Source organism: Populus trichocarpa, chromosome 4 (genome assembly GCF_000002775.5).
Source record: "Populus trichocarpa isolate Nisqually-1 chromosome 4, P.trichocarpa_v4.1, whole genome shotgun sequence".
In the NCBI taxonomy this organism is placed as follows: Eukaryota; Viridiplantae; Streptophyta; class Magnoliopsida; order Malpighiales; family Salicaceae; genus Populus; species Populus trichocarpa.
The window spans coordinates 23,358,742-23,373,085 of record NC_037288.2 but is presented as its reverse complement, the minus strand read 5'-3'; the positions used below and the strand labels follow the sequence as shown (position 1 = coordinate 23,373,085).

The following is a 14,344-nucleotide window of genomic DNA, read 5'->3' as shown; positions in this document are numbered from 1 at the left end:
ATTGTTAACCAGTTCAAATATTATTGCCCTTCTGCAACTCCCTTTTTCATGAAACTTTTATCTGTTTATGAACAGATAATACCGACCCCATATGGCTAGTGATATTTATAGAGCTGCTTTGCTCAACTTAATTCTGCTTTCAGCTAGTACAAGCAGCTTTTGTATTGGTAGTGTTAATGATTTAATCAACTTACCAAACAAAGTATTCAATTAACCCTCTGAATTTTCGGTATGGGGGAGGGAGTAGCAATCGTACCCTGGACCTGTGGTGTCTTGTGATTCTTAGCGCTGGTTAATATTCTATGGCAGTAGAGACAAATACAGAAAGAAAGGATAGAAACGTCTTTTGCTTGAAGTACGAAGACGGGAACATAAAGATAAATCTGTATCTTTTAGACAATTCCAGAGTGAATTTCTGTCTTCTTAAAATATAAAAGAATATGAAGATACGTCCCTCTATCCTAATTGTTTCCAAATCTTCTGTTATTGTCTTGGGACATAAAGACAGAGAGTTGGAATAGAGGGGATATATCTCTTTCCTTGGTATTTTAAAAGTATAGAAAATGATTTTAAAACTATTATAGAGACGGATTTATTTTATATCTATATGTCTCTGTTAACAAAGCCGTGTCTTTCTGTCTCTACTGTATTTGTTTCTTCTATCATGAGACACCAAACACAATCCTAAGATTCTAAAATTTGTACATATGGTGTAGTTTTCTGGACTGGAATATCTGAACAACCAAGTTCAAATTAATGCAGGAGGGCAACATCACCAACTTTAACCTGAAGTCTTCAAAAAAACCAAATGCATGGCAGATAATCAGTCAAGAAATCCCCACCCATAATGGACGTTAAACATGGTCGAGTTCTTACAATAGGGTTCAACAGAGCTGGGTCATTCAGCTAAAGAAAGCTGCACAGTGGTCCATTTAAGAGACAAAAGAGGCAAAAGAGGAATTCTTAAGAACATTTCTTCGTTCTTAATGCATCCATGTGACCATAACAAAATGCTTGCTAGAAAGAGATTCGTGGGGCAAGTTTAGCGATCACTTCTGGAAATTGAAACTTTCAGCATGCCATTCTTGACAATCTCAAAGGCACAAACATGTCCCACCTGCAGAGAATTTTCTCTTGCAAATCTTGCCCAGCCGGCAGATAATATAGCTTGTCTTTGAGACCAACGGATGATCAACTTCACAGGCCATGATCTATCTGCAACTTGAAGCATAACAATCTGACTTTTGTGCTTAAAGTACCTCTCAACGAAGCTCATCGGCACGGACTGCACAAGGTATATATGAATTTAAAGTACTTGTATACAATCTTGGCGCAAAGTAGGAGTGCTTCTCCTCTCTAGCATTACTAGAACGCTTATGGAGACTGTTCCAAAGATATACTATGATAGCATGATTCTTAAAAACATGCATGCTAGAATATGTTGACAAACCTACCACGAAGCATCTGTTGAGATAATATGACCGTAGAACAACTTTGAAGAATGGATGTGTTGAGATGAATTTGCTCTCAGTTTTGGAACCTCGAGTCACCAGCACAGAAGAACTATTTTTTAGCTCAGGTTTCCCAAACTTGTCTAAGTAAATTTTAACAGTCAAACGATGAACAAGAAGTCATTTCTCTTAACTAAATAGATGAGAAGTTATCAGCCCTTACCGGGTTCAACTTCAAATCTTGATTCAGAATGCTCAAATTCTCCAGGTTTATGTTCATCATCAGGGTTAGAAATTCCAGCTCCATCTCTGCTATTCCAATCAGATTGAGGTTTAGCTACCAGGCTTTTATTTGGTTCAACTTGATTGGCTCCTCCCATATCTTCTGATACAAAGCAGAAATCCAAAAGCAGAGTCAGATGAACGGAGCATTTCTTATCCAAAAAGAAAGTATATCACTCAATCTATACATCAAAGAAGAAGAGAGGGAGGAGGTTCTTTACTCACCTGATGACAGGAGACTCTCTACATCCTTCAGGCGGAAAAACACAACTTTCAATGACATTTCAGTAACATTAATCAGTTCAAAGACACAAAAGTCACCAACAGCCAGCTTATTGTCCTTGGCAAATGCCTTCCACCCATGACAGAATATGACTCCAGATTTTGTGCGATTGCAGTACTTAACCGGCCAGGTTCTACCATCTGTAACACAAAGGGTGACATTTCCTTTGTTTTTGGTGAAATACTTCCGAGCAAAGCTGCTTGGTACACTCTACAAAAGTTCAAAAATGTTGGACAGACATCAGAAAGATAATCTTAGTTTCAATCAAGAGAACAAAAGTTCAGTCATCTGTGTGCTTCTTCCTATCTGAAAAATACTGCATACGCAAGTTGGATCAAACAAAGTATAGTCCCTCAGGTTTTCAATTTAAACTTGAAAGATTACCAATTTATATCCAGTATGAACATATGATGGGCTCATGGCAACCTTGAAGAAGGGATTTTCAGATTTGAAAGCACTAGTTCTGCATAGAGCTTTAGCTTTTTCATAGCATGTCAGTGATCGCATATTTGCAAGAGCCCCAGCATACGATAATCTTTGACCCCTAGCCATTAACATGCCTCGACCACCTCTGATGGAATCTTCCTCTGGAAATGAAGTAAAATTATGAGAAAAGCATATGACACCAGCTTGTTTTCCAATCGAAAAGACATTAAATAATATCATATTTCAATCTGCATACCATCAAGTCCCCTGACAGAACAACGCAACTTTGCCTTCGTCTTGGAACTCTCTAGTTTCATCCCCCTAGACCAAGTGCCTGTAGGCGGAACCTCCACCGAAGTGCTTAGCTTTGAACAGGTCCCAGTTTCATAAGTTGAATAGGTTCTCACCATCTTGTGAGGCCGAGGACATGGTAATGGTGATTTCTTTCTTGTTCTTCGCGATGGTGAAAAGTGATCCAGGATTTCAACCGAGTTATTTTCTTTCCCTCTATCCTTCGTGCACTCTTTGAGCAGTCCACGACCAGGCACCTCACTGCGGTTGTTCTTAAGTGGATAATCTATCTCTGTGGCACTATTGTCAAATATGAGGACATGGAAATCACAATTTCTTTCATATTCAAAAACAAGGAAGTGGCCGCAGGCTACAGAGTAATACTCTGCAAATTCCTTCCAACCCTTTTGCAGCCAAACTTTACCATCACACCTTTTCAACTCAATTTCCCAAGCCTCACCAAGGACCTTAAGGCGTGCCAGATTTGTGAGATCCATCCCATATCTCGTCACAAACTTTTGTGGAAGCATCTGAAACAAATACCAAAGAAGAAAAATGACAAATACACATACACCAATGTTGTGTAATTCTACCCTTCAATTGGATTCTTGGCTTGTTATCCTCCAGAGAGAGGAGTTGGAGAATGATCTTTAACCCACTACAGCATCATCAACCCAAACCCAATATTTTGATTCCTGACATGGTTTTTTTTAACAAGTACCAAATAGTACTCTACATGCAAAAGCTACTGGAAACAGAACAGAATCATGGAGAAAAAGAGAGCTAGTTAAGCTGATGATCTACCAAAAGCAGAATCAAGCATGTCAATGCCATAGACTTGTCATGAGGTGAATAGTCTTAAAGATGCATAATACATGGGGAAATAAAAAATAAAATAAAATAAAAAATGGCTCACCAGCTTTCCTTCACGAAGAGAATCCTCGAGAATTACCTTGAAAAAATGGGGTGGTTTTGCCACAAACATCAAGGGTTTACCATCACCTTCACCCATTGTTAAGCAGTAAGCAGCTCAAGGGCTGTCGTCCTTGTGCTACTTCGTTACAGTGAGAGTTCTATCTATATATTTATACACAAATAGAACTAAACTGACCCCATATAAACCAGTGCATGCTAATTGTGCTCCACTGCTTCAGCTCTGTGAATCATAATTGGGTTATTAAAGAAAGTACCAAACTCCATTGAGTGATTCACCAACCTCCTCATTGCAAGTGTGATGCTTCTTTAATTTAATCGATTGAGGTTTTAGGTTTGTTTTTTAAAGATTATTATTTTGAGTTATATAAATTTTAATATCATTAAAAGTTTACATAATTGTTATTATATGTACGTAGCATCGCAATAATCATTTATCCTTAGGTAAGGGTATTTGTCTGACAAACATCAAGAGACAAGGAATTTTTATTTTTTATCAATAAAAAGCAGGAATAAAAGTCAACACCTAATATTTTGATCATTAGGAACCCTAGCTGGTTTTAGAGATCGGGTATGAAAACTAGTTGCATAAAGGAATGGTATTCGCATCCCAAATACGTCCTACCTAAAGTAAACTGCATTATTTAATTATATGATATATGCTAAGGTCTAATTGTTGGTCTGTGGTTTAAGAAAAGTCATTCTCGGTAAGGAGATCATTATTTTATCGAGTAAAAACCTAATTATTCTAATATCTATAAAAAAAAACTATATTTTTAATACCGGAAATACGTTTTACGTATAAATTCATAATCCCTGATATTAAAACAAAACAAAATACTTTTTTGAGTTTTTTGAAATATTGGTCTAGTTCTCATGACTTTAATAAACTGGTTATTAAAGCCAAAATACATGCTAAAACATATTTTTTAAAACTTTTCTTTGCATGAAAATACGATATGATTTTTTTGAGAGATTTGGTCGTATGCATGAAAATAAGACTCTTTTTTTTGTTTTATAATTTGTGTAAGGTTTTGACGAAAACCAGATATTTTAATACCAGATTCATATCTTTATGATATAAAAATACAAACCGACATTAATCAAAATGGATAGAAAAACACGCGAGAAAATTTCAAGTTTTTAAAAATATTTTTTGGATTTTTTTTAGACTGAGCCGGGCCGGAGTGGAGCACTTTCCATTGTTCACATGCAACGTGAGCAGTGGAGATGGGGAGCAGATGAAGAAGGAAGAAGAGAGGGGCAGGGGGAAACAGACTGGGCGATTCCTCCTGGTGGTGCTGCCTGTGGCGTTGCAGTTGTAGACGGTGGCGTTACGGTGGCTTGTTCTTCTTTTATCTTCTACTTCTCCCTGTATATTCTTCCTTTGTTCTTCTCTTGTTTTCTCTTTGTTCCACTCTGTGTTGTTGGCAGTGTTCTTCCCTCTGACAATGGTATTTTTGTTGTTGGCGGTGCTACTGGTGACTGGGCAGAATGACGGTGGCGCTACTTCCAACGATGAAGAGAGAGAGATTATTGTTATTCTCCTCTGTTCTTTTGTTTTTCTAGTCTTTCCTTCTATTTTCTCGTCAACTCCAACCCTCCTCTGTCTTCTAGTTCCCCTGGTGTTGGTGCTTGCTAAAGATGGAGGCCTGGAGTGACAACGTCTGAGCAAGATTTCTCTGGTTCTTATTGCTCTCTCTCTCTCTCTCTCTCTCTCTCTCTCTCTCTCTCTCTCTCTCTCTGCGTCTGGCTCTCTCTCTCTGTATCTTCGTTCCCCTGGTTTTCTCTTCCTTTTTTCTTTTTTAGTCCCCTTCTCTATATTATGTTCTTTTTCTTTCTTTCTTTTCCCCCCTCCAATCTCTCGTTTGCTTTCCCTTTTTCTTAAAAAATGCCCCCTATTTTTCGTTCTTCTCCTCTCTTCTTTCTCTCTATCCCCCCTTGTTTTTCAATTCTCAAAACAAACGTCCCTCTTTGTTTTTTGCCCCTAACTTGTTCTATCTCCACCCCTTCTATTTATAAGTAGGAGGAGAGGGAGCCCCCCTGCTCTGTCCCATCGTGGTGCAGGGGGGAGCAGGGTTGCCTTACCTCTACAGGGTAAGGTGGCCACCCGTTTGCAAGGCATGACACCTCTGTCTTTTCTTCGACGTGGTGGCAAGGCATGTAGAGGTATGGGTTGTGTCGGGTGAATGGTCAAGAGGAAGAGACAGAGCGTGGAAAAAAAATTTAAAATCTTCTTCTTTCCTGCCTCTGTATGCGTAGGGGAAAAGGAGAACAATGTCGTTCAAAACAACACTGTTTCAGTGTTTTTTTTATAGAAAAGAAAATGTAATTGAAAAGAATCTAAAAATGAGTTATGACAATTGTTAAATTCATGATTTTAAGAGATTAGTAAAAAATATATGCATGGATGCCACTATACAAATGCTTTCAGTATGACACGACACTGCTTAAATAGTAATATCCACGTTGGCCAATCACATTGGTTTTTAATACTGATTTTAAATATTATTTTTTAAATATTATACATAATATTTTTCTATTAAACTACAAAAATAAACACACCATCTTGAACTTCTATGGGATCCTTGGATGCAAGCAAGGTCTTTTACTCATAAATAGGTGGCAATGAAAAGTGATGGGAGAGTGTGGCCTGGAAGGATCAATATGGCGTCAACGACTGTAACTTTTAAGTTCTTAATATTTTAAGGTAAAAAGTTATCAATTTAATATTTTTTTAATCTTAATATATTATGTATTCAAGATTAAAAAAATATTAATTTAATACTTTTTAAATTTATAAACCATTTAAGATTAAAAAATATCAATTTTATATTTTTTAATTTTGAAATACGCTGTATAAAATATAAACAAACATGATCTAAAATTAAACTTGATATGTTTTTTTTTTAGGTTTGTTTGAAATTGTGGTAGAGGTTACGATTTAAAATGTTTTTTATATAAAAATATATCAAAATAATATTTTTTTTATTTTTTAAAAAATATTTTTTAAATCAGATATCAAAACAATCTAAAACTATTTAAAAAATTAAATTAATTTTTAATTAAAAAACAATTTCAACCACGTTTTTAAATTGAGCCTCCAATAACGGACTTCACATGAAAATCCTTTTAGTGCACCTGGTACACTGCCTGCTCAAGTATTTCCTCTCTTCAACTCCTTTTATATCCATTTTTCTAGCTGGAATGCATCATTTGCTTCCAACCACATCTTCACCAACAACCCTACAGATATTACAACTCAACAATTTCATCGAAGAACATAAATCATGAAGGGCTACATCTTGAAATGTGCAAGAACAGTATTGTTCATTTATACATGTCTATAGGAATAACAATCAACAGATTTTTGCTACATAAATCGTAATCTCGAGAGATCTGGAGAAGTTCTGACATTAATCATAATCTTGAAAGATCGTATCAAATATTATGATAGACAGAATGCTAGCACCAACGAACACATGATTTTGATTCCCATATCAATATTTTTCTTGGTCCCAGTGCTGCGGAGTAATTCCCTAACAAAATCTTGCTCGGTCCCAGCTCTATTGGGTCCATTTCCTATTTTCCAAATTACTCGATCATATTGGTCGCCTTTGAGATGGCGGTCAAACTCTGATTGTAGGAATATCCAAGTGCAGATAAATTTGTAGAGAAACAAACCAACAAAAATCGAAATACATATGATATAGAGTATGTATACAATCATCTTCGTCTTCTTCACGAGCAGCCGGTATCTATGCCAGGCAATATAAGGAGCAAGCAGTACAGTGGAGTCCAGTCTCTTTCCTACCTCTTCAACTATGTCTCCAATGAATTGTGACTCGTGCCTGCAACTCAAAACCAAATAAAAAACAAAACGGCGAAACTCTATTCAAGATGTTAAAAAAAGTTACAGTTTTCCTAGAACAAAGAAATTTATCGAATGAGACAGGTTAGTTCGTGCAGGATCTCTAACCATATCGAAATCTTTTGTGCAGGATTAAATAGGAAAAGCAATATATTAATTGTTTATGCTTTTCTGCACAGCCCCTCTTTTTATCTTTCCTTGGAAAGCTCATCTGCTTCAGTTTTCTTTGCATCATTATAAAATGTTTAAAGCCTAAGATTCTACGTACCTCTCCATATGCAAAGTATATTTTTCCTAAATGATCAATTCATCATTTTAAGATTGCTTTTTATTACTGTCTCGATAGATGATAAGAGAAGGGACATGTCTCCACTACTGAAATTCACCTCAAAACTATACTAAAAAGATTTTTTTTATCTGTCTTTTCGACTATATATATATATATATATATATATATATATATATATATACGAGATCAAGTAGTGAATGGGATGCGTATAATTTGATCATACCTATCCTGTAGAACCATCCCTCCCAGGTATGCAACTTCTTTGAGTGTTGCCTTCCATTTCTCTACCCTCTCCATGTCATCCTGGAAATGATCTTGGTGTTTAGCAAAGGCTTCAGCATAATTCCCTGTCTGCTCCCCAACTTGAGATGGATCCACATCGTAGAAAACAGGTAGAACAATATGTCCAGCAGTCCTCTTACGATCCATGATCATCACAAGTTCGTCTAGGCACCATGTCGAAGAAGCATAATCTTTAGAGAGCACAACAACTGACATTTGCGATTCTTGGATTGCCTTCTCTATTTCTAACTCGATGTTTTCTCCTCTCTGGATGCTATTATCGTCTCTGAACGTGACAATCCCTGCCTTGGACAACGTCGAGTAAAGGTGATCGGTGAAATTCTTGCGGGTGTCTTCGCCTCTAAAACTCAAGAACACCTGGTAAGTATACGACGTAAAAGCCATCGATCAATACAAGAAAAACTCTCAAAGGGCTCGCGAGAATTATTCTTTAACAGAAAGAATTAGGAGAGAAGGATATGAAAACTATTTGGTTATCTTAAAAGTAAAACCATATATTGAAGCTTGTCGATGCTTAATTGTCTTTTGTATTTGTCATATTTCTAGGAATGCTCCTCACGCGTTTTCATTGAAGTTTCGAGGTAGCAGCAGATGTTGACTGGCATTGCAGTGCAGCATACAACGGTCTACTGAGAAGAATCATCTCAAGGTGGTTGACGAGGTTTCCTTGAAATTCATACGTGCCACAGTAATACTTTGTGATATTAATTAAATTTTAATTAAAAAAAAGTATAGAAATGATAAAATTCAAACCGTGATTAATTAAGATGACAAGATTTAAATTCATGATTATTTAGTAATTAAAACTCTGATATTATATTAAAAACCAATTTAATCTAATAGTTTAAACTATTAAATAAAATTCTAAAATATATATAATTTATATTATTCCTTTAGCTAACACGATCGAACTATATATATTTGAAAAAAATTTAGTTAATTAATACATATCACAACTTTACATGGTACCATTAAAAACTCAATCTTAAAAATCTGACTAAGAAAAAACTATAAGTTATAAATTCTGTTCTAACTATATATATTTGAAAAGTTTTTAGTTAATTAATATATATCATAATTTTACATGCATCATACTAAAAACTCGATCTAAAAAATTTGATTAAGAACAAACTATAACTTATAGATTTTTTAAAATCTACAACTGCAAAAACTATAAATTATAGATTTTGTTCTAAATATATAAATTTAAGAAGATTTTAGATAATTAATATATACCAGAGCTGAATTCTACTAAAAACTCAATCTTAAAAATCTAATTAAGAAAAAACTATTACTTATAGATTTTTTAAAACTACTATTTTTAAACGGAAAAAACTATAATAATACTATTATAAAAACTATCATAATATCAATCTAACATATTACTGTAGGCCAATGGAGTTTGGGCTTGACCAATCCAACCAATTGCTAACGAGGATCAAGTTATTTTCAAAGCTCTTGATTGGGTCCAGAGGATTGAATGTTTAACTTAGCGAAGAAGATGCAGGGTGAGATTATTTTTTTTCAGAAATATATTAAAATAAAATTTGTTATTATTTTAAAATTATTTTTAGCATCACCATCTAAAAATATTAAAAAAATATTATTTTAAACAAAAAAAATTTTAAAATTTTAAAATATATAATTTACAGCGCTTATCAGACACCCACGAATGTGTTCTGAGCGTCAATAGAATTTCTTGGGAGTTCAGAAAAATATCAGTGCATGAAGTAGAGTGAAAACTTTTTTAATATTATCTGAATTATTTGGGCATAGAAGTGGATAGAAAATCCTTCGATCTAATTGAACCTCCACACTCAATTTTATATATATAAATAATTTATTATAGCTATAATTATTTCAATATAAATTTAAAGTAATTTGTGTAGATTTTCTTCCTAATATTATCTTGATTACTTTGTTTGAAAAGTTTTTCATAATTTATGTACTTTATTTAATGAAATTTTTCATGAAAATAATAATGTGAATCTTCGATGAAAGTAACTAATGCCTTTTTGGTAATGCATTCCAAATGTTTTTATAAAAATACTTTTTAATTAAAAATATATAAAAAAATATTTTTTTTATTTTTAATATTAATATATCAAAATTATAAAAAAATATATTTTAAAAAATCAATTTAATAATTCACAAGCACATTCAAAAACATTTTATAAAAAATATTTAAAACACCTTATCCTTCCCTTCTCATCCATTCTCACATTCCGTGTCTCTCGTAACAAGCACATCTTTGGAACAAAAATAAAATAAACTTATTTTTTTTCATTTCATATACCTAGTATTATTTATTTTTTTGTCAATTAAAAAAATAAATAAATATTATATCAATATATACACTTTTTAATTATATTTACCATTGTTTTAAGATGGACTTGGAACTAGCTTAACAAGATAACTCGAGCATAATTAACTCAATAAAAAAAAATTATTGACCCTGTAATCTAATTAAAATTTAATTATTAATTTTTTATTAAAATAATATTGTTTTTATTTTTTAACACAATTATAAAATCAATTCTTTTAATCTGTGATCTTATTTTATCTCGATCGAAGATTGAGTTTTAAATTATAATATTGAAGTATATTATTCATATAAAATTAAATATAATTGAAAAAAATATCAATTTAATTTTTTTTAATAAAATAATAAAATTTGAAATTTGTTTTTTAGGGAAGATACATTTTAGGACATTAGGTTGAAAAAACAAAAGAGCTCAGCTCATAAAACAAACAAACAAACCTAAGTAAACCCAGTAACTGCAAATCAGCAAGGAAAAAAGAAAGTGAAAAAACAGAGAAGAAAATGGGGAAACCTTTGGGATCAACAGGAGAGTTCTTCAGGAGAAGAGACGAATGGAGGAAGCATCCCATGCTCACCAACCAATTCCGCCACGCCACTCCTGGCCTCGGCATCGCTCTTGTAGCCTTTGGCGTCTATCTTGTTGGAGAGCAAGTCTATAACAAGATTTATGCTCCTTCCTCTGACCACTCCTCTTCTCACTCCCACTGATTTAGAGGATGTTGGTTTGTGTGTCTTTTTCCTTGAGGTAAGATGGGTTATATTTAAAAAAAAAATTAATGGTGGGTTCTGTGATTCATATCTGTTTTGATGTTTATTTGACTGATTTTTTTGGTTTGGATTTGAAATTATGGGTAGTTGGCAAATGGGTTTTCTTGTTTTTTAATTTCTGTGAAAAAAGTTTGGATCTTTTTATGTAATGTGATTGATTATGGTGATGCAGTCTCTTAATTGTTTGATTTACCAGAGATTTTTGTTGCTGTTAATTGGAAATTGAAGGTTGTTCTGATTTGGATATATTTGTAGTTAATAATTATATGAACTATTAGGGTTTGACTTGTGATTTTGGTTTGGTGACATGAGTGTGTTTTCTTGTTCTTGTAGTTTCTATGATGATTGAAGTATCTTGTTTATGAAATTGTGAATTTTTGTGTAATTTTAAGGTTCATTTAAATTATTTTTACTTTTCTTTGAAGAGGTTTCATATTTTTTCACTTGCCTGCGTTGCCTTTTTTTCCTCAAAATTTTTGGGGTCTTATGTTGTTTTTTTTTGGGAGTATATCACATTAATGTTGGAAACCTGAGGAATCAAGAAGGGAGCGCTGTTGGACAGGTGCTCATGATGATCATTTTCGGTTCCTAGGCTCTGTTGTAAACAAGGAGGGGCCATTAACAAAGATCTTAGCCATAGAACCAGAATAGGATGATTAAAACTGAGAAGTGCAACTGGAGTGCTGCATCATTGTCTACCTTTAATTAATTATCATGAACAATTTGGCTGTGACTGCTTGACATGAACAAAAAAAAATTTATGATAGAGGCAGAGTTGAAATGAGGATATCAAGATGAATGTAAAGATGTGTTAGGATTTATTATAATTTATTTCACTGGAAGAGGATGAATGCTGCAAAACCGGATTCAGAAGGGCCTGTTGAGGGAAAATTTTTCTTTCAGACTTTTTACCATTACGGTGTTAAATTTATAAATACATGGTACTGTAAGAGTGATTAGTTTAAAGTAGTAGGGGCGAAGGGTTGAAAGAGGTCAGAAATGGAATGGGAAGACGTACAAGAAAAGGATTTGGCGTCATGGTAGCTAATAGGAACTTTGTTCCCAAACTTAACATAAGTGAGAAAAAGGATCCTTGTAGTTTGTTACAGGAATTAGGTTGTTTGTAGTTTGCATGAGAGTGCTTTCCTATTTTGAGCTGCAATGGGAGGTAGTGCTCTTTGATAAAACAGTGAATCCCTCGATGAATCTTTTGGTCGTCAAGGCTAATAGATTTTCAATTCCTTGTGTAGACTGTAGAATGTAAAATCAACAAGTTATAATGCGCTAATATACAATTACTGAACCAAAATTTGGAATCTGTATTTGTGGCAGTTGAAATTGTTCTTTTCTTGTTGTGCCACATCCAGGTTCCTTTACCCTCAATTATACGACGGATTATCTATTATATTCACTAAACATTGGCTGTGGTGGCTTGCTGCTTTTCTGAGAATTATGCATTTCTTTGAAATGCTAAGGTTTCTTTAATCATTTTCAGTTTTACTGAATTGAGTATGTTTTAGGATGCCTGCTTTATTTATTGCCCCCTTTCCTTGTGTGATGTTGTTGTGATGTGGATTTGAAGTACAAATGGAGGAGCGTGTTGTGGAAGATGTTATACATGGAATTAAAATAAGATAGTTAAAACAGGGAATGTGCAACTGGGGTGTTAAATGATTGTAAAGTTATTGTTAAACTGAAAGGTAGTTTAATAAACCCATGATTAAATTGATTATACTCTAAAAATAATGAGCTAGGCACTAAACATTTTATGTATTAATGAAATCAGCAGACTTGAAGTGTGGTTATTAAGATGGCTTTAAAAGAACACGAGAAAGGAGTGGATAGAGAGTTACCGTTCAAAGTATTTGAATTTTGAAGCATATAATGATGGTTCACTGAACAAAATGTGGAAATGAGTAAACTGGTTGGCTGCTTGTTTTTTCTACAAATCACACCTCTGTTATGCATTCTTCTCTACAATATACTGCAGCTAATATTGCACAAATACAAGGATGAGTTATTTTAATGTCTTGAAATGATTAAGATATACTAATTGAAAGACAGATGTTTCTGTGTTAGTTTACAGTCTTGCATAATCACCTTGTTGTAGTTCCCATGGTTGACCGAATACCTACTAAAACAAGCTGGCACCATGGTAGAAATGGTTTTCCTTGATGTATTCTTGGAGGGATTGCTAATTCAACCTGTGTAAATCACTGTTTATATCGCATTGAAATGGTAACATGTTTTGATGGAAGACCTGCTAAGGCTAATGCATGAAGACTAATTATGATCCGAAAGCCCTCTTCTTTTGTCTAATCTTTGGAACTTCAGTTGTTTTTGGCAAGTTGATTTTTAATCGATGACTGGTTTTGCAGATGGATGTTTGCCGGGATCCCGAAGCTTGGATTGCCTCTTGTTTTAATTCCATCTCCTCAGTAATTTGGTTCAATAAGCTTTGTTTCACATTGAGACTTGGGGTCTGGTAATTTTACTTTGTATGTCCAGTTTTTGGAACATAGACCATTGTAGATGTTTGTTTGCTGTATGATCATGTTGGCAATCCAACCACGGGATAAGACATTAAGGTCTTACATGCATCTTGTCTTGAATAAGATTTCATCCTTCTCTATTCTTCTTTTGTTTTGTTTGTTTGTTCTGTGGTTTCTCCATTGCTTCCTTGAAACAATCTAATAGAGTGACCATTCTTCCAACTTTTCTTGTCTTCTTAACGCTAGGATCTCATGAGGGTCTCCAATTTATAAAAGATTGGATTTCAGTTAATTGAGGAGCAAATGCAAAATATCTGTTGCTTTTTGTTTTTGAGAATTTAGGTTGTACCGCGTTAACGAGCTTTGTGGAATAGTCAAATGTGAAAATAGTCAAATATGAAAATCCAGAACTTAATATTAGTTTTTCTTTTCAAATAAAAGGATTAAATTATTATTCCATTAAAAAGCACAAGGATTAAATAATTATTATTATTTCAGAACTAGGGTTTTTGCATAGATACACTGCTTTGTCTCTCAGTTTTGTAACTCTTCACGATTCACCATGCTTTACGCGGTAGGAAGCAAAACACCACCACCATTATTCTCTTTGTCAATGGAAACAGTTGTCAACA

The 14,344-nt window shown here is 33.9% G+C and overlaps 3 protein-coding genes across 8 annotated transcripts; 1 reads left to right on the top strand and 2 right to left on the bottom strand.

The window, feature by feature from the left end:
* Window positions 1–820: 820 nt before the first annotated feature.
* LOC18098379 (B3 domain-containing transcription factor VRN1) lies at window positions 821–3,980 on the bottom strand. Of its 6 annotated transcripts, none has more exons than XM_024599122.2 (7): window positions 3,650–3,980; window positions 2,699–3,263; window positions 2,443–2,603; window positions 1,959–2,226; window positions 1,675–1,836; window positions 1,455–1,594; window positions 821–1,285 (listed from the first exon to the last, which is right to left on the bottom strand). In XM_024599122.2, exons 1-7 carry the CDS (start codon window positions 3,743–3,745, stop codon window positions 1,043–1,045), a joined length of 1,635 nt encoding a protein of 544 aa, XP_024454890.1. In that variant the 5' UTR covers window positions 3,746–3,980; the 3' UTR covers window positions 821–1,042. The 6 variants fall into 6 exon arrangements, with proteins under 6 accessions (XP_024454890.1, XP_024454889.1, XP_006385100.1 ...); XM_024599121.2 differs by having other exon boundaries at window positions 2,401–2,603; window positions 3,686–3,978; XM_006385038.3 differs by having other exon boundaries at window positions 2,401–2,603; window positions 3,650–3,977.
* A 2,941-nt stretch (window positions 3,981–6,921) lies between these two features.
* On the bottom strand, window positions 6,922–8,642 carry LOC18098378 (disease resistance protein RUN1). Its single transcript, XM_006385037.3, has 2 exons — window positions 8,050–8,642; window positions 6,922–7,517 (listed from the first exon to the last, which is right to left on the bottom strand). Exons 1-2 carry the CDS (start codon window positions 8,511–8,513, stop codon window positions 7,115–7,117), a joined length of 867 nt encoding a protein of 288 aa, XP_006385099.2. The 5' UTR covers window positions 8,514–8,642; the 3' UTR covers window positions 6,922–7,114.
* Window positions 8,643–10,865: 2,223 nt separating this feature from the next.
* On the top strand, window positions 10,866–13,852 carry LOC18098377 (NADH dehydrogenase [ubiquinone] 1 beta subcomplex subunit 3-B). Its single transcript, XM_006385036.3, has 2 exons — window positions 10,866–11,197; window positions 13,599–13,852. Exon 1 carries the CDS (start codon window positions 10,954–10,956, stop codon window positions 11,158–11,160), a length of 207 nt encoding a protein of 68 aa, XP_006385098.1. The 5' UTR covers window positions 10,866–10,953; the 3' UTR covers window positions 11,161–11,197; window positions 13,599–13,852.
* The last annotated feature ends 492 nt before the right edge of the window (window positions 13,853–14,344 follow it).